The sequence below is a fragment of the Natrix helvetica genome (genome assembly GCF_964273705.1).
Source record: "Natrix helvetica genome assembly, chromosome: 12".
NCBI classification, from domain to species: Eukaryota; Metazoa; Chordata; class Lepidosauria; order Squamata; family Natricidae; genus Natrix; species Natrix helvetica.
The window spans coordinates 7,908,203-7,928,752 of NC_138556.1; the positions used below are offsets into that span (position 1 = coordinate 7,908,203).

Genomic DNA, 20,550 nt, shown 5'->3' on the forward strand with positions numbered 1-20,550 from the left:
GTACCAGTACAGTGATTCGTTTGGCCCACCTGCCCACGTTCTATGGCCGTTTTTAACGCGACTGGCCAATTGCACACAGCATGCGCCGCCTGCATGACCACCGACGAGCAGCTGGGTGTTGCAGAGCGGTGGCGTGCGCATGCGTGCATAGCATGCATGCATAGCATGCATGCCCAACCAGGACACCCAGCCCTGTGTGCAGCGCACCAGTTGCGACAGGATCCGGAACTCACCACTGCCAGAATGGCTAAGGGATGCAGTGGCTCAGGGGCTAAGAAGCTGAGCTTTCGATCAGAAAGGTTGGCAGTTCGGCAGTTCGAATCCCTAGTGCCGCGTAACGGGGTGAGCTCCCGTTACCTGTCCCAGCTTCTGCCAACCTAGCAGTTCGAAAGCATGGAAAATGCAAGTAGAAAAATAGGAACCACCTTTGGTGGGGAGGTAACAGTGTTCCGTGCGCCTTCGGCGTTGAGTCATGCCGGCCACATGACCACGGAGATGTCTTCAGACAGTGCTGGCTCTTCGTCTTTGAAACAGAGATGAGCACTGGCCCCTAGAGTCAGGAACAACCAGCACGCATGTGCGAGGGGAACCTTTACCTTTACCTTATTCCTTCAATATACCCTTCATCTCTCTACCATGGGACTGGCCATCTGGTGGGTAGACAACCAAGTAATGCTGGCTTCAGATGCTTAGGGAAGTCACCCACTGTCAGACTTTGTGACAAGTGGCATATCTCAAAGAAAAAAAACAGCACGGAGCAGATGTGAAAATATGCTCATGTTTCCTTCATGAGTAGAAGGGGTTTTTTTTTCCAATGACTTGATTCCCTTTCTTTCTCTTCTGGCAGGCCTCAAGGGAGAGGATATACACGCTTAAACGCATGCCTTAAAAATACTAAAATTCATAAACAATCAGCAATTCAAGGCTGGCCAGAGAGGCAGGTTTTTCTTCTGCTGAAAGGGTATGTGTCAACTTCGAAGCGGACCAGGCCTGCCACGGGAACCTTGACAGTCTGAGGAGCGATGTATAAAATATTCAACAAAACCTCTCCTATGCCTATAAAAGATATAAACGACATATAAAGGGATCTGGGAATCCTAGTGGACCATCGCTGAAATATGAGCCAGCCGTGTGCTACAGCTACCCAAAAAGATAGAATCAAGGTTATGTGAAGTGTTACTACCACTTTATAATACCTTAGTAAGGCCATGGAATATTAGGCACAGTTTTGGTCACCAGGATATAAAGAAGATGTTGAGACTCTAGAAAGAGTGCAGAGAAGAGCTACAAAGATGACTAGGGGCCTAGAAGCTGAAACATAGGAAGAACGGTTGCAGGAATTGAGTAGGATAATCCAGGGGTCGGCAACCTTAAACACTCAAAGAGCCACAAAGGTCCTAACTGGAAGCCCCCCATTCAATTCTGAGCCAACCGGAAGTCCTGTCCCCCCACCATAGAGTCTCCTCCTAGCACGGCGTCCTTTTCTCCCTATTTGTCCTAACTGAAACCCCTATCAATTGTGGAGCTGACCAGAAAACATGCCCCTTACCATAAAGTCTCCTCCTGGCACACTATGCTTTCCCCCCTCCCCACTGGAAGCTTCTCCCAAAATTGTGGTGCCAACTGGTGACAGGGGGCCGCAGCAGAGGGATGAAAGAGCCACATACGGCTCCAGAGCTGTGGGCTGCTGACCCTTGGTCTAGTCTAATGAAAAGAAGGACTGGGTGACATGAGAGCAGTGTTCCTATATTTGAGGGGCTGCCACGAAGAAAAGGGAGTCAAGCTATTCTCCAAAACACCTGAAGGCAGGACAAGAAGCAATGGTTGGAAACTTATGAAGGAGAGAAGTAACCTAAAAAAAAGGAGAAACTTCCGGGCAGTGAGAACAATTCATCAGTGGAACGCCTTGCCTTCAGAAGTTGTGGATGCTCCATCACGGATATTCTTCAGAGGAGACTGGACAACCATTTGTCTGGGTTGGTATAAATACCGTATTTTTCAGAGTATAAGATGCTCCGAAGTATAAGATGCACCTAGCTTTTGGGGAGGAAAGCAAGAAAAAAAAATCTACCTCTGCCTTTGCCCCCCAGCAATTTGCCTCCTTGCAGCAAACAGCCTGTTTCAGTTTCAATTGCACCACAGCCTGATTAGCACAAGCAGCTGATAGTTGGTTGGCTCGGCCTTCTGACGATCAGCTGTTTCAGGGATTGCTGCCTCTGCGCGCCCCATTTTCCGCCCGTTCCAGGTGGTGGCGGGAATTGAAATGAGAGGAAAATGGGATGCACGGGGGCCAAAAACACGGTGCGTGGAGGCAATAGGCAATGGCAATCCCCGCAGCCTGAAACAGCTGATGGTCAGGCGGCCAATCCAACCAACCATCAGCTGCTTGTGCTAATCAGGCTGGGCTGAAGCTGAAACTGAAACAGGCTGTTTGCTGCAAGGAGGCAAATTCCTGGGAGGCAGAGGCCGAAGGGTGGGGGCCGGGCTACATTTGGTGTATAAGATGCACCCAAATTTTCACTCTCTTTCAGGGGGGAAATAAATGTGTCTTATAGTCTGCAAAATACGGTAACGGATCCTACCCTGATGTCCATCAGGGGCCCTTCAGTGAATCACATTCAAAGGGCATGTCCTTAATGAAGCCATGTCTTTCCTTGAGATCAAGGAATAGCCCCAAAATGAATCTCCCCCAATAATCCCCAGACTTGTGTATCCATCCCTCTTTCTCCCTACCTATATTTTATATCAAACACTGTGGAATCCTCATCTTCATCATCCTCTTCATTTAAGGGAGCCATTTCCACCCGTTCTGCTGGCGTTGTAATAATATCATATTTACGGGGCTTTTTATTCCTCCTCTTAGACCTAAAAGGGGAAAAAAAGAAAAGATTTTAGATATTGCATGGTAAAAAGTAAAGGTTCCCCTCGCACTTATGTGCTAGTCATTCCCAACTCTAGGGGGCTCATCTCCATTTCAAAGCTGAAGAGCCAGCGATGTCTGAAGACGTCTCCGTGGTCATGTGGCCGGCATGACTCAATGCTGAAGGCACACGGAATGCTGTTACCTTCCCACCAAAGGTGGTTCCTATTTTTCTACTTGCATTTTTACATGCTTTCCAACTGCTAGGTTGGAAGAAGCTGGGACAAATAACGGGAGTTCACTCCATTACGCGGCGCTAGGGATTCGAACCACCGAACTGCCAACTTTTCTGATCCACAAGCTCAATGTCTTAGCCACTGAGCCGCCACGTCCCTTAATTAATTGCATGGTACCCATGTCTGTTGAGAAAGATTACAACCATCTCTTCAATACCACCAAGGTGCTCCAAGCTATCAACAACCACTTGGTTAGAGATGATACTTGGGGTGGGATAAGGAGAAGAATCACAGACTTAAACTTTAGGACTTTCTGGCTTAAGACCGTATGATTTATTCAGTGAAACATTTTGTTCCACACCCAAAATAAGCAAACTATTCTCTTCTTTATCAACATATGATCCTAGAAGGCGGTCAGTTGTTTCATTTCGAAGCTGGCAATTCTAAGAAGCTCTCTTAAAACCACAAGTTGGAACACGAAACATTGGTTGGGTTTGCCCTAACATACTATTGATAAACCAGATGGACTGGTTTTTTCCCCACATTATAATCCCAAACCAATCAAAATTATCCAAGCTTGTCGTGTTGTGTGTATGCAACTCCTAAGTTAGCTGACTCATTAAATGCATGACAATATCAGCAAGTAGCCAGTGCCTGTTTTACATTCTTAAGGTAAAAAGGTAAAGGTTCCCCTTGCACATATGTGCTAGTCATTCCCAACTCTAGGGGGACGGTGCTCATCTCTGTTTCAAAGCTGAAGAGCCACTGCTGTCCAAAGACATCTCCATGGTCATGTGGCCGGCATGACTAAATGCCGAAGCGGCACAGAATGCTGTTACCTTCCCACCAAAGGTGGTACCTATTTTTCTACTTGCATTTTTACACGCTTTCGAACTGCTAGGTTGGCAGAAGCTGGGACAAGTAATGGGAGCTCACTCCATTCGCAGTGCTAGGGATTTGAACCGCCGAACTGCCGACCTTTCTGATTGACAAGCACAGCGTCTTAGCAACGGAGCCACTGTGTCTCTATTTTACATTCTTACCCTTTGACAATAACGGCTTAAGAGGAACAATTTTCAATTTTTCCCCCTTCCTTGTAGGTCCCGTATCTGTGACACAGCATCTTACTTAGCTGAGAAAGCCAGCTCTTGTAATTCGTGTTTGCGACTGTTTAGAGTAAAATCTATTTCATGAGACAAATCAAAAGCACGTGGCTTTATTTTTCTGGAGAAAAATACATATGTACAGTATATATGTTCTCCCCTGTCCAAATCCTGCCCATCACCCCACCCCATCCCACCCCCAAAAAAAACCCTGGAGCCATCACATTACATCAGTTTAGGAATGAAATTGCTAGTGATTAAACAGCTTGTCCTCAATCGTCTCAACTGTCAGTTGAATGAGCTTGTTAGATGCGAACTGCATAATGAGCTATTAAAAACCAATACAAGCTGGCAGGTGTTTAGAAAACGTTCTCAAGATTACGCTATTTATTTCAGAAAACATCCCGGCTTCTAGTTCAAGTTTCGCCATCGGTAACATTAATTAAAATCACCCCTCTGTGTCTTTATTATAGATTTATTTGACGTCCGCTCCGTTTTGCATTGTTCTTGCTGACACGTTACAGGCCTCCTTATCACAAAGACTTTGGCTATGTTGAAAGCAGCTTTACACCTCATGAAATAAAGCAATGCTTTCTCTACCTGAATCTGCCCCAGAGGTAGGATCATACAATCCTTTCTTGGAGTGTGGGACCCTCAGTTCTGTCTGAGTTTGGTGGGTTTCTTTGTAGATGTTTCATTACCAGACTCGGTAATATCATCAGTGCTAGAGGGGAATTGGTGGTTGCTCTTATTTTATACGCTAGTGGTTGTCCTGTCTGTGTTGGTGGGAGTATGCTTGGTGTCTCCTTTCTTGACGGGCTTCATCACACCTTACATATTCCCCCCAAATATAGCGGTTGCTTAATAAGCTAAGGTAAAGTTGCCCAGTCCACTCATGTCTGATTATAGGGGGTGATGCTAATAACCATGTAGCCTGCATATTTCAGGCTCCCATGGCTGAGAAAAACCCGCCATCCTGGGCCCAACGTTTGGGAAGCCAGGCTCTGCCTGTCACAAGCCAGGACAAAGGGTGAGTGATGGAGGAGTAACACCTCCTTAAAAAAAACCTTGGTCCAGCTGGCCCGGCTGGTAGCCCCTCGTAAGGGCCCCTTTCCAGGGTTACAGGAGAAGACGGTCAACGGATTTGAAGGCGGAAGAGGGCTCTACGCCCCAACGGCAGATGAAGTTGCAGAACCATCTTCTAGGAGAAGGGAAACTCTGGTTACAAACCTCCACTGCCTTGTGGCTGCATCCACTACTGGAAAAGGCTTCGGGAGTCAACCTCGAGGCAAAATCCAGAGCCGGAATCCCGGAAGCAGTTTGTGACTGTGTACAACCACGTTCTGGTAACTCCTGCGACGCAGCTGGAAATTCTTAGCCCACAATTCACAAACACTGAAGTCAAGCCCACGATTTTTCTACTCCTGCCCTTTTAAAAGGTGTTTTTAAAAGGGTTCAGGAATTCTACACACATGATAGCAAACCTATGGCACACGTTACTACCGATTCTGTGGGTGTGGTTTGGTGGGCGTGGCATGGCATGGCTTGGTGGGCGAAACTTGGTGGGTGTTGCAGGGGATGGATACTGCAAAATCTCCATTCCCTCTCCATCAGCTGGGACTCGGGAGGCAGAGAATAGATGGGGCGGGGCCAGTCAGAGGTGGTATTTACTGGTTCTCCGAACTACTCAAAATTTCCGCTACCAGTTCTCCAGAACTGGCCAGAACCAGCTGAATACCACCTCTGGTAAGCAGGTAGGTAGGTAAGCAGGCAGGCAGATATAGATATAGATGGGTAGGTAGCTAGGTAGATAAGTAGGTAGGCAGATTAGATAGATAGATAGATAGATAGATGATGATAGATAGATAGATAGATAGATAGATAGATAGATAGATAGATAGATGATAGATAGATGATAGATAGATAGATAGATAGATAGATAGATAGATAGATAGATAGATGATAGATAGATAGATATAGATAGATGGATGATAGCTAGATAGATAAGATAGGTAGATGATAGACAGACAGACAGACAGATATAGATATAGGTAGATAGGTGGGTGTGGGTGGATAGGTAGGTAGGTAGGTAGGTAGGTAGGTAGGTAGGTAGGTAGGTAGGTAGATAGATAGATAGATAGATAGATAGATAGATAGATAGATAGATAGATAGATAGATAGATAGATAGATAGTAGACAGACAGGCAGACAGATGTAGACAATACAATACAAGAGATAATATATTACATTAAGATAAAACCATAATAAAATCACCATAATACGGATCCACAGAATTACAATGGAATAGATGTTATAATTCTATATCTAAGGAAGCGAACCATCTCACTGCTTCTGGCCACGGTGAGGTCATCTCAAGTGCCTTGAAATTTCCAGAGGAGACATTCTTAAACTCACTGAACTTAACTGACCATGTATCACACTCAGTTTCCCAATTCCTTATAGTCAGCTGCACCAGGTGAAGCATGAACCTTCCAGCTTTGTTTTTTCTGTGCTGTGCACACACCATCTTCCACTACTAAAATGAGCATTACGGTGGCTTTGAAGAATGCTCTCTTCGGCAGCACAAAGGGCTCCCAAGATCCATTGTAAAAGTTCCTCCTGGGGAAAATGGGTTTTGGAGGGAAAGCAATGGAAAATAGCTTGACCCCCTTCCTCTCTGTGGCAGTCCCTCAAATATTGGAAGACTGCTACCCTGTCTTCCCTGGTCCTTCTCTTCACTAGACTAGCCATGCCCAGTTCCTGCAACCGTTCTTCATATGTTTTAGCCTCCAGTCCCCTCATCTTCCTGGTTGCTCTTCTCTGCACTCTTTCTAGAGTCTTTTTTTATAGTGTGATGACCAAAACTGGATGCAGTACTCCAGGTGTGGTCTTAGTAGGGCTTTATAGAGTGGTATTAGTACCTCCCTTGATCTTGATTGTGTCCCTCTGTTAATGGATCTTAGGATTGCATTGGCTTTTTTGGCTGCCACTGCACACTGCTGGTTCATATTTAGCTGGTTGTCCACTAAGGCTCCAAGATCCCTCTCACAGTTACTGCTATTAAGCCTGGTTTCGCCCAGTCTATATATGTACTTTTGGTTTTTCTTGCCTGTTACTTTTCTCTTCATTGAATTTCATTTTGTTAGATAGGGCCCAGTGTTCAAGTCTGTCAAGATCCTTCTGGATCTTGAGCCTATCTTGTAGGGTATTGTTGTGGTCCACCAGCAGAGCTGGCAGCAGATTCGGACAGTGAGGAGGTTGGGGAGGAACATGGGCCAGTCCTGGAGTCTGGGGAAGGTTCTGATGAGGGCTCTGTGTCGGAGGCAGAAAGAGGACCAGAGCCGTATTCCAGTATTCAGCTGCCTTCAGAGTCAGACATCAGGGAGGCAGAAGAACAGCTGGAGCCTGTTCCCAATGTGCGTGTGCACTGAGCTGTCAGGAGATGGGAACAGCTAAAGAACAAGGGTTGACTAGGGAGGAAGGCCACAGGTGGATGATGAATGGCCCCTCCCAGAGGAAATAAAAGAGGAGAGAAAGGGGAGTGGAGTTTGCAGGAGACAATTAGTTCGCTTAATTGGTTCGTGACTCTCTGAGATTCCTTGCCAAGTTTTGCAGATATTGTCCTGGCAGCTCTCCAAGCCAGATAAGGTCTGTGACTGTAAATCCTCCCTTGAAAGACTTTGCTGGATGTGAATGAGCAGAATTCACAGTCAATTAATAAAAGGGGTTTTTTGTCGGGCAAGGAGTTTGCTTCATGCTCTTGGGAAGCCTCGGTCAGAACAGGTATTGACTATTCCTGCCAGCTTAGTAACATCCTCAAATTTGGTAAGTTCCCCTTCTATTCCCCTCCTAGCCAACAAAAGAACACATCTGGAAGACCTAATGCTGTAGAAGCTGAGCCAGTAGAAACTGGAACTTTCCATCCCTTTGCAGATAGTATTAACGTCAGATGGTTTTTTTTGTTTAAAGTGGAGATGAGAAAACACTCCTATTGATCTTTAAGGACATTATTACTCATGCACCCTTTGTTCTGGGTTTATTTAAACATCTGGCACTTGGCACCTGCCGCTTGCATTTATGCATTTCAAATATTTACTCAACTTGACCTGGGTAGTTTCAGCAGTTCTGTGGAAACTTCAAGAAAGGCACCTCCAAGGAATCAGGTTGCCAACACCCCATTTTAAGTTTACTTTTGTGGTGGCTTCACAGTCCACTTTTGAAGGACATAAATCATGTGCTTCTACAACCTAGTTTCTGCAGGTAGTTAAATGCACAGAGCAAGTCCTGAGTTGCATTTATTTCCTGCCAATTCATCATCATCATCATCATTTTTAAGACTCCATAATCCCTGGCGGGGTGGAGTCTGGGCAACTGAATGGAGCTGAGTGTTTACTGGCCAGATGCCCTTCCTGTCACCAATGCGGAGTGTTGTTCGGCAGATATATCCTCAATGTATCCAGAGAGAGAGAAATATCTGCCTCTACCTAGGATCGAACTCACAGCCTCCTGACTGTGAGGCGAGAGCTCTACTTCTAGGCCACCACACCACTCCACCCTGCCAATCCACTATGGTGGGATTAATATAGTAAGATAGTTACAGTGCGCTGGTAAGACCACACTTGGAATACTGCATCCAGTTTTGGTCACCACAGTACAAAACAGATGTTGAGACTCTAGAAAGAGTGCAGAGAACAGCAGCAGCGATGATGTAACAGATCTGGATCATCTTAAATCATACAATGAATGGTTGAGGGAATTAGGTATGTCCAGCCTAACAAAGAGAGAGATGACCTGATAGCAGTCTTCCAATATCTAAGAGACTGCCAAAAGGAAAAGGAGGTCAACCTGTTCTCCAAAGCACCTGAAAGCAGGACAAGAAGCAATGGAAATTAAATCAAGGAGAGAACCAACCTAGAACTAAGGAGGATTTTCCATTTACCAGTGGAATGACTTGTCTCCAGAAGTTGTGGACACTCCATCATTGAACATATTAAAGTAGAGACGGTTGGTGCAAAATGCTTGAATGAGGGGATTGCACTCGAAGACCACCAAGGTCCCTTCCAATTCTGTTATTTTGTGATTCTGATGGTTTCTGGTGGAAGCGAGTTTCCACCTTTTCTGATAAACCTGCTTTTAATAAGGTGTGGACAAGTCAGATTCACTGGAATCTGGAAAGGTTAATCAAAACACCATTCTGACAGCTTTACTTGCTGAATTCTTGTCTCGGACTTACGTTTTAAGGTGGGGCAAGGTAAGCTAGTCCAACCACTTGGGAGGAAGTGGTTTCAAAGAAAACAAAACTTAAGGAGCTCAAACAGAGTTGTACCTTCTGTTTTAACCCCATACTTCCACTTCCTATAGGTTCTCCTGTCACAAGGACTAAAGGAAGCCTCCTCCAACTTGCTGGAAACAATGGGGATTGTCCCTAAAGCCCACTGCCCGTTTCCTGTGCTGTAAAGGCAAACAATCCTTTTGGACCAGCAGTCAGAAAAGAACTTGGGAGTATGCAATGTTTTTGTCCTGAAGAACACACTCCCATTTGTGAGATAACAAACTTTGGAAATTGACCTTCATCATAGGCTGTAACATTCACTCCCCCCCCCCCATTGGCCCTTTGTTCTTTGTTCTTTTCTTTTTTACGTGCGGGCCCTGCTTCCAAGACTAGCAATGAGCCTCAGTTACTTCACCATTTCCTAAGAAAGTCACCTGGGTTTAATTGGGTCTACAGGAATTTTTGGAAATATTATTATTATTATTATTATTATTATTATTATTATTATTATTATTATTATTATTATTATTATTATTTTGTTCTTCTTCCTCTTCCTCCTCCTCTCCTTCTTCTATTTCGCCTCCTCCTCTGATGCTTCTTCTCCTCCTCCTTCTCCTCCTCTGCTTCTTCTTCATCTTCTTCTCCTCCTTCTCCTCCTGACGTTTCTTCTTTTCCTCCTCCTTCTCCTCCTCTGCTTCTTCTTCTTTGTCTCCTCCTCCTCCTCTGCTTTTTCTTCTTCCTCATCTACTTCTCCCTTCTCCTTCTTTTCCTCCTCCTTTTCTTCTCCTCCTCCTCCTCCTTCTTCCCCCTTATTCTCCTCTCCTCCTCCTCTTTCTCCTCTTCTTTCTTCTTTCTCCTCCTCCTCCTCATATATAAGGCAAAGTGCTAGCAAGCCTATCTTGCTAGTAAGACTAAGACCATGCAATCAAAAGCGTGGAAATATGTTTTTGTTTTGTTTGCTTCATTTTAAAATGCAATCGAGGCCGTTGGCAGGAGAGCTGTGAAGCAACCTCTCCGCCACTCCAGCTGCTTGGTGAAGGCGCACTGTCACATCACATGGCAAGCAGCTGAGTTTCCTCATCTGATCCTTGGCTTCAAATGGTTAGTTCTGCAGGCTGATCTCGAGCAGGAGATCTATTTTTACTCAAGCGGCCTAAAGGAGAAAAGGATCGATGCTCAACCACCCATTCAAGAGCCGATCCAAAAATGAGTCCTCTCTCAGAGGCCAGCTGGCAGTAGCGTCTCTTGGGGGAGACAAAATCTGGGGTTTAATGTTTGCAGAATAAACCTCCCAGGGGGGAGCCCCATAATGCTGAAATTAGTATCCCTTTCCACCTTAAGGCAAAAGTTTCTAGGATCCTGAAAACGTGGGATGATGCTAGATTTTGCTCAGGGACAAAATGAGAACAGATTAACAGAGTTGGAAGGGACCTTGTAGGTCATCTAGTCTGACCCCTGCTGAAGCAAGAGACCTCACATCATTTCTGTCTAATGACAGTCAATCTCTTTTTGAAAGCCTCCAGTGATGAAGCTTCCACAACTTCGGAAGGCAACTTCTGTTCCATTGGATGATTGTTCCCAATGTCAGAAAATTCCTCCTTATTTCCAGGTTGAATCTCTCCTTGATCAGTTTCCATCCATTATTCCTTGTCTGGCCTTCGGGTGCTTTGGAAAATAGCTTGAGCCCCTCCTCTCTGTGGTAAGGTAAAGGTCCCCCTGCACATGCATGCTAGTTGTTCCGAGCTCAAGAGGGCGGTGCTCATCTCCGTTTCAAAGATGAAGAGCCAGCGCTGTCCGAAGACGTCTCCACAGTCGTGAGGCTGGCATGACTAAACGTCGGGAAGGCGCACGGAACGCTGTTACCTTCCCACCAAAGGTGGTCCCTATTTTTCTACTTGCATTTTTTACGTGCTTTCGAACTGCTAGGTTGGCAGAAGCTGGGACAAGTCACGGGAGCTCACTCTGTTACGCGGCACTAGGGGATTCGAACCGCCGAACTGTCAACTGTTTCTGACTGACAAGCTCAGTGTCTTAGCCATTGCATCCCTGGATCTCTGCCTCTCTGCCCTTGGCTCTCTACGGCAGCCCCTCAAATACTGGGAGACTGCTATCGTGTCTCCCCTGGTCCTTCTCTTCACATGCCCAGTTCCTGCAACTGTTCTTCACATACGAAGCTGGTCAGAAGATGCTTCAAACAAATCTGGAGCAAGAGAACCAGCTTTGCTTGTTTGTTTTTAGCCATTTAGTCCTGTCCAACTCTTGGTGACTTTGTAGGCGAGTGCTCTCCATTCAACCCTGTCAAGCACAGGTTCTTTCAATTGTTGTATGTTCAACTTTGCATCCAATTCGATGCTATCACACCCACGTGTTCTTAGCTTGCCCCTTCTTCTTTGTCCACTAACCATTCCTAGCACCGCTGCCATTTCCAATCAATACGAACCAGGCAGGAGAGGGAATAAAATATTACCGGTAGGTACTACAAAGGCAGAATATGCTTATTAAAATATTCCAAGCTGTTCTACAAACCTGGCCATCAAAAGAAGTAGAAAGATATGAAGTAATACGGCTTTTTTTTTAAAAGCCTGAGGCAAAACAAACAACAAACGCGACAAGACATATTGGTTACTACAGCGGAAAAGTTTTAAAGACGCTGCAGAAAAACAGAAAGAGAAGAGAAAGTCCTTCTACAACCTTGATAACCAAATGGATTACTTTAAACTGGAAACATTTTTTTCAGCGTATCCACTTTGCTGGGTGGGTTTTACTGTGTAGAAAAACAGAAGGAAAGAGTACAAACTAAAGAATGGAATGGAATGAAATGGAATGGAATAGAATAATAGAATAGAATAGAATAGAATAGAATAGAATAGAATAGAATAGAATAGAATAGAATAACAGAGTTGGAAGGGACCTTGGAGGTCTTCTAGTCCAACCTCTTGCTCAGGTAGAAAACCTTATACCATTTCAGACAAATGGTTGTCCAATCTCTTCTTTAAAATTTCCAGTGTTGGAGAATTCACAACTTCTGGAGGCAACTTCTGTTCCACTGATTTATTGTTCTCACTGTCAGGAAGTTTCTCCTCAGTTCTAGGTTGCTTCTCTCCTTGATTAGTTTCCACCCATTGCTTCTTGTCCTGCCCTCTGGTGCTTTGGAGAATAGCTGGACTCCCTCTTCTTTGTGGCATCCCCTAAGATACTGGAAGACTGCTATCATGTCTCCCCTAGTCCTTCTTTTCATTAAAGTAGACATACCCAGTTCCTGCAACCGTTCCTCATATGTTTTAGCCTCCATTCCCCTAATCATCTTTCTTGCTCTTCTCTGCACTCTTTCTAAAGTCTCCACATCTTTTTTACATCATGGCAACCAAAACTGGATGCAGGATTCCAAGCGTGGCCTTACCAAGGCTTGCTTGAAGAAAAAAGCAGGATATGCTTGTATTACATCATACACAAATAAACAAGCTGCAATACAGCTCGTCCTTAAGTTACAAGTATTCATTTAGCAACTGTTTGAAGTTGCAATAGCCCTGAAACAAAGGAACTTACAATTGGTCTTCACACTTATAAACCACAACAACTCCATGGTCGCATGATCAAAATTGAGACACTTGTGTGTATAATGGTTGCAACATTCTGGGGTCATTTGATCCCTGTTTGTGACTTCCCCAGCTGGCTTCTGAAAACAAAGTCAGAAGTGGGGGAAGCTGGATTCACTCAATAATGCCGCACCTCACTTAACAACCTTGGCAAAAAGGGTCGTAAAATTGGGCACAACTTATTTAACAATGGCCTTGCTTAGCGGCAGGCATTCTGCTCCCAGTTATGGTCGTAAGTCAAGGACTATCTGTATCGCAGTTGTCTATGTTGTCTCGCAATCATCCACGTCGCGGTTGTCCCAAAGGTGTTTTTCCAAAAGGAAACGGGACTTTCTCGGGGCGTTTTCCTTGAAAACGTTTCGCTTCTCATCCAAGAAGCTTCTTCAGTTCTGAAGTGAAGAAGCTTCTTGGATGGGAAGCGAAACGTTTTCAAGGGGGAAAAAAACCCGAGAAAGTCCCATTGTTTTTCCCTTTGGAAAAACACCTTTGGGACTGTACTGTAATAAATCCAATCAACGATTCCACATTAACTGGACCCATTTCTAAGCATGTTGTGTGCTCCTCCCTCCCTCTCTCCCTCCCTCCCTCCCTGTCTTCTTTTTTTGCTTTTCCCCAAATGCTTTTTGGGGCAAAAGAAAGAAAATTAGGGCTGACTCCCTCCAAGAAAAACAGACCCTCTTGTGTAACTTGTGGCTGCAGTTCAGCCACCTGCCTTACGGATGAACCACCCCAAATTTTGTTGGGAAATTGGCGAGAAGCCTCTTCGTTCAAAACAGTGCTTGGAAGCCAAGACAGTCTTTTTTGCAAGACCTTCAGCCCCTCCGGAACCACGGAAAGGATTGTAGCAATAATTACTCATATTAATTCAGGTAATCCTTGAGTTATGACCACAGTGGAACCTATCTACTCCAATCTATTGATCAAGCAGAAGACTTTATACCCGTGATGGCGAACCTACGGCATGCGTGCTACAGGTAGCACGCCAGCCACCAGCTCCAGCGTGCATGTGTGTGCCAGCCAGCTGATTTTCAGCCTTCTGGAGGGTTGGGGGATGCCGTTTTCGCCTTCCCCAGGCTTCAGGAAATCCTCCGGAGGCTGGGGAGGGTGAAAAACGGCCCCAACGGGCCAACCAGAAGTTCGGAAATGATCCATTTCTGCCTTCCAGAGGGCCTCTGGGGGGGCTAGGGGGAAGACCATTTTCACCATTTTCGTTCCAGTACGGTGCTCTGGAGGGCTCACCAGCCCACCGAGCTCCTTACCGAGTTTTAAAGCTTTCGGCGCTTCCGCGCAGGCGCATGATGCGTACAGCGCCTGCTCCGACGAGCAGCTGGAGCATCGCGGAGGCTTGCAGAAGCATCGTTTGTGTGCATGGGCTGGGCACGTCCATGTGGCGACGCCAGGCCCGTTACAACTGTACCGGTTGGAACGGGATCCGGAAGCCACCACTGAGACACATGGAGAATTTTGTGCATGCCATAAGAAAAAGGTTTGCCATCCCTGCTTTATACCATTCTGGACAAAATGGCTGCACACTCTCTCCTGAAAAAACCCCCAGCAACGGAGAACTTTTCCCTGCTGTGTTACTTTGTCCTTTTTTCCCCCAGACCAACCTGACGAGTGAAAGAATCAGAACGGGAAAAACAGGTTTTAAGAAACCTTTCGAGCCTTTTCGACATGCTTATTTGACTTTTGCCGGAAGCAGCCAGCTAATTCCTCTGGAAAATTTTCTGGCCCCTAAATCCCAAAAGCCAAGTTTCCGCTAAAGATCTGCCTACCAAAACCTTCTGTTCAGGAAAAGACCTGGGAGACATTTCCAAAAGAGATCACACAGGCTTCCTGTAAACAAGAAATTGAATACCCCAGAAGGCAGCCAAGGCTGATGTGACCTTTCCCATTCATTACCTCTTCAAGCATCAGAGCGCTGCGTCTGTGGTAGCCCATGTGCTTTGCAGGGAGAAAGCCACACCAACAGTTCCTGATTCTAACACATTCACACCAGGAAATGAACCCCTTTATGGAATCAACCCGGTTTCTGGAGTTGAACCCCCAATGATAAACTGATCAAAACATGAATAAACTAACCGAAACAGGAAATAAACTAATTAAAAGTGCTGGGTCTGCAGAACTCCTAAAGCCTACAAAGGAACAAACGGCAGCTTGGAACCCACCTGGTTAAGCATGCTGTGTGAACCCTGAATCTTACATATACAGGTAGTCCTCGACTTACAACCGTTCATTTAGTGACCACTTGTAGTTACCAAAAGTGACATGACCGTTTTTCACCCTTACGAATGTTGCAGCATCCCCGTGGTCACGTGATTGAAATTCAGATGCTTGGCCGCTGACTCATATTTACGACGGTTGCAATGACCTGGGGACCTTCTGACAAGCAACGTCAAGGTGGAAACCAGATTCGCTTAACAACGGCGTGGTACTAACTTAACCGCCGCAGTGATTCTCTTAACAACTACGGCAAGAAAAGTTGTAAAATCTGTCAAACCCCGCTTAACAGACATTTCACTTAGCAACAGAAATTTTGGGCTCAATTGCGGTCATAAGTCGAGGACTGCTTGTATCCCCATGTAAAAGATTCCGGTCAGTACAGCTGTCAAAAATTACTTTGGGGGTTTGGGAGCAAATATTGCCAGTCCTGGTTTTACACAGCAAAGACGCCTGTTCTGACCTAGGCTTCCCCAAAAAGCAGGAGGCAGAGTCCTGGTCCCGACAAAACTCCTTTTATTAAATGAATGTGAATTCCTCTCATTCACACTCAGCAAAGGCCTAGCAAACAGTCTTTCAAAGGAGTAATTATGACTATAGACCTTATCTATCTTGGAAAGCTGCCATGTAAATATTTTCCAAATGAGGTGCTGTGCAAGGAAAGACTTGGCACAGAGTCTCTGAGATTCACGGACAGATCTTCACACTCCTGAAATGAATGAACGAACGAACGAACCAACACATTGTTTCCTGCTAAAGCCCACTCCCCTTTAGCTCCTCTTTTATTTCCTATGGGAGAGGCCGATCACCGTCCACCTGTGACTTTACTCCCAAGTCGACCCTGATTTCTGAGTTGTTCTTTTCTTCTGGCAGCTCTGCGCATGCACACACTGGGAACAGGCTCCAGCTGTTCCTCTGCCTCACTGCTGTCTAGCCCTGTAGGCACCTGATCACTGCCAGACGGCCTCGGCCCCGTCTCTGCATCCGATGCAGAGCCCTCATCTGAGTTTTCCCCAGCCTCCAGGACTGGCCCATTCTCTTCCCCAACCTCCTCCCTGTCCGACTCTGCTGCCAGCTCTGCTGGTGGGCCACAACAACGCCTGACTTGGAAACTCTTATTATTCTGTTTTTTTAATCATCCCAATTTGGTGTAAACATATGTAACCCAGAATGTAGACGCGTCTAACGTAAGCCGTGGAAGCTGGAAGCTGTTAGGCTGCTGATGAGAACAGCCTTTCTCAATTGACACCTTTGCAGATGTGCTGGGATAACAACTCCCAGAATCCCAAGCTTTGGTGACAACAAGGGAGTATTGACAACTGCTGTCCCCGCACATCTGGAGACTGACAGATGGCCGAATGTGGGATTAAGAGGCTCTTTCGTAGAGAGATTTTAACACCCTGCTTATACAGGTAGTTCTTGACTTATGGCTGTTTGCTAAGTAACCGTTCAAACAACAGACTCCCTGCCCCCCACCCCCCAAATCTACTTATGACCTGATTTTGAAATGACAACAGCAACACACACTCCTGTGGTCCTGTGATTCTCATCTTGGGTGCTTGGCAACTGGCTCACCTTTATAGCTGTTTGCAGGGTCCTGCAGGCACCTGACTGATTTTTGATAGGTTGTTATTCATTTATTTATTTTGACAATTTCCAGTGTTTACTTCCATGGCACAATATGCTCCCTGGATAAAATGGGTTTGCTTAGCAATCACACTTCGCTGGCTTAACAACCGTCACAAAAAGGCATAAAATCAGATGGTGGCCTGCTTAATGACTGCAATGACTTATGGCTGTAATGCCAGGCTGAGTTACATACTACCTGTATGTATATTATGTTATATATATACATACGTACATACGTACGTACACACACACACAAACACACACACACACACACACTAGCCCATGCTTCGCTAAGTGATTGGGCTTGATTAATTGACACAAACCCTGGGAATGAGAGACAACTGGGTGTGTGAGTTTCCACACCCAGTTTAGCGAAGGGGTAGCATCAGGGCGTGTTACTATAAGACAACTGGAGAGAGAGGGAGGGAGGGAGGGTGGGAGGGATAGAGAGAGAGAGAAAGAGAGAGAGAGAACTCCTAACCCTAACTGGTCCAGCGTCACCCAGCTGGCTTTGTAGAGCTAGAACTCACGTCACCTGGTTTCTAGCCTATTGCGTTAACCACAACACTACGCTGGCTCCAGCTACAAGGGATGAGTTTGTCATGCAGTTGAGCAGAAAGAGGACTAAATAAAAGCAAGGATTGGAACCCCGGTGGCTGATGTCAGAGCAATCCTGAACTCAGCACTTGAAAAGTTAATCCTTCTTGCCATTGCATCACCAACAACTTCCTAGTGCTATTGCCTGCCCTCTCTCCCTCCCTCCCTCCCTCCCTCCCTCCTTCCCTTCCTTCCTTCCTTCCCGGTGATTAGTACCACAGGCTAACTCTGCACACTGCCAACAGTTCAATCCCGACTGGCTCAAGGTTGACTCAGCCTTCCCTCCTTCCGAGGTGGGTAAAATGAGGACCCAGATTGTTGGGGGCAAGAGGATGACTCTGTAAACTGCTTGGAGAGGGTTATAAAAGCACTGTGAAGCAGTATATAAGTCTTAAGTGCTCTTGCTATTGTTATCCATTTACTGCTTTGATTGTTCAGGTCCCCGTTAAGATCAAGCAGCAGAAGTCCTGAAGTGGGGAAATGCTTCCTCCCTTACAGAAAAATATCCTGTTTGGAGGGGAAGTAGGGAGGTTTCCCACAGTCCTCCCTGCAAAGTCACATTTTTCATGAGTGCCGTCACTGTGCTTGCGATGGGGGAGAGCTCACACGCTCCACTCTGGCTCAGCCTGGGCAAAACAGTTCCGTTTAAATTCAGAAAGCCTGGGTTTAAATCTCACCCACCTCACCACGAAGCCATCGGCTGTTGGCAACTCCTCTCCAGCCTCTTCATAAGTACCCCACTCCTCTACGTGCAAGAGAATCCCCTACGCCGTCAGGCTTGAAATTGTGGGCTTGGAGAACCTAGAACTATCCCGCCTATGGTCTGACCTAAGCGTAGTACACAAAATTATCTGCTACAACATCCTACCTGTCAATGACTACTTCAGCTTCAACCACAACAACACACAAGCAAACAATAAATGCAAACTTAAGGTAAAGTGCTTCAAATTCGATTGCAGAAAATATGACTTCAGCAACAGAGTGGTCAATGCCTGGAATGCTCTACCTGACTCCGTTATTACACCCCCAAACCCCCATAAATTTAACCTTACTATCTATGGTCGACCTCACCCCATTCCTAAGGGGTCCATAAAGGGGGCATGCATAAGTGCACCAGCATGCCTACCGTCTCTGTCCTACTGTCCCCATTTATTCATAGCCGTAGCTACTCTGTTCATATTTATGTTTATACTTTTACCTGTTATCTTTTACATGTTTGACAAACTAAATAAACTAAATAAAAAATAAAGCCAGAAAGGGAGAACAATGTATAACATGCCCTTTGCTGGCAAAGTTTCGCCTTCTGAATTTTGTGTAGGGGGTGGGAAGCCCTCCTCAAAAGAATTGTTAAGTAGCCAATGGCAACAGAACAAAGCAACTTTAAAAAGTCAGGCTAGGGAAAGCCATTGGCAAGGATCAAGTCCTCTTAAGCAATTACTCTGTTAGATTCTCAAGCCTCTTATGTCAAGAAGATATAACGGCCTGCCTTATAAGAACGTGCAGGGTTATTAGACATCTACGGTAGTAGAGTTGGGAGTACGTTCAGAAAATAATTCCCTATAATATCATCCTTACAGCCCGGATTGGCCTAAATGCAAAGAGGCAGGCTGAGAATATTCAAACCTTGTGGGTTTGGGGCCCAAACTGGGTTTACCCCTTACCGCTCCGAACTCAAATTGCAAAAAATACGACTTCAGCGACAGAGTGGTCAACACCTGGAATGCTCTACCTGACTCCGTTATTACATCCCCAAACCCCCAAAACTTTAACCTTAGACTGTCTACCTCATCCCATTCCTAAGGGGTCTGTAAGGGGGCGTTCATAAGCGCACCAACGTGCCTGCTGACCCCACTTATTAGTATCCATTTCCTGTATTCATAATCCTGTTTATACTTATCTCTGTTATGGACAAAATAAATCAAACTAAAATTATTTACGCACTAGGAAGGCAGAGGTAACCTCCTGGCCTACCTTGTCAGATTGTGGTGGGGTTGTTTAGGAAGGTAAGGGGTGGGCAAGGCTTCTAACCCACCCACCCACCCCAAGCAGGGTAGAAAATGCACCTGCCCTTCACCTCCCCTGCTGCCAAAGGAGCGGGGTGGGTTAGAGGTCCTGGGGGGGAAAGGCTGGGCTGTTTTAGGGGTCCAGAAGGGAAGGGTTGGCGCCGGGCAATGGTGGGACCCTCTCGCCCCTTCCTCCCGCCGCACCTGAAGACGCGGAATAGCAGGCAGGCCATCAGACAGGCGCTGGCCGCGCAGGCTCCGATGACAGCGGCCTTGAGCGCTGGCAAATCGCGCAGCATCGCCAGGACCGGGTTGCGCTGGGCGCCGCCGCTGTGATTCCCGGCCGAGGGCGGCGGAGGCGGCGGCGGCGGTAGCGAGGCTTTCTGGGGGCCGCCGCTGCTGCTGTTGGCGTTCTTGGCAGCCGGCGGTGCCAGGGCGAGCAAGGCGGCGGGCAGGATGGCAAGCAGGAGCCAGGCTCGCTCCGACGGCCGCATGGTGCCCGACAGGGAAAGGGCGCGCGGGGCTCTTGCGCGGGAGAGGATCACGGGGCGTCTTGCTCGTCCACCTGCCCAGCCAGCGCTGCCCGCTTCGGCTCCTGCGCTTCGAGCCGGATCAGCCGAGCGAGCGGCGGGGGAGGAGCTGAGCTGGCAGCGGTGGGGAAGGGAAGGGAAGGGTGGGAGGAAGGGAGGGAACGGTGGGTAGGCAGCAGCTGGCCCGGGCAGCGGCAGGGAGGCTGGCGGTGACAGCTGCTGCGAAGGGAGCGCCTAACGAGTCTCTGGCCCCGGGCAGGGAAGCCTTTGCGCTTCCAATGAAGGAGGGCGTTTGGAATGGGCGCTCCGGGGGGCTTTGGGGCCTGGGTGGATTTCTTGCAGACGCTCCAGGCTACCTCTGATGGTGTTGCTTGGTCTGAGTAAGGAGACGCCTGCGAGAAAGCAAGCAAGCACCCAGAGCACCAAAGACACCGCCTCCTCTTCCCTTCCACCCCAAAACACCATTCCTTACTAGCACTGATGATGTTACCTACTGTGGGTAAT

The 20,550-nt window shown here is 46.7% G+C and overlaps 1 protein-coding gene across 1 annotated transcript; it reads right to left on the reverse strand.

The window, feature by feature from the left end:
- Nucleotides 1–2,729: 2,729 nt before the first annotated feature.
- FAM174B (family with sequence similarity 174 member B) lies at nt 2,730–20,157 on the reverse strand (the record flags this gene model as incomplete). Its single annotated transcript, XM_081965283.1, has 2 exons — nt 19,721–20,157; nt 2,730–2,865 (listed from the first exon to the last, which is right to left on the reverse strand). The coding sequence occupies exons 1-2, from the start codon at nt 20,008–20,010 to the stop codon at nt 2,730–2,732; spliced, it is 426 nt and encodes a 141-aa protein (XP_081821409.1). The 5' UTR covers nt 20,011–20,157.
- Nucleotides 20,158–20,550: the final 393 nt, after the last annotated feature.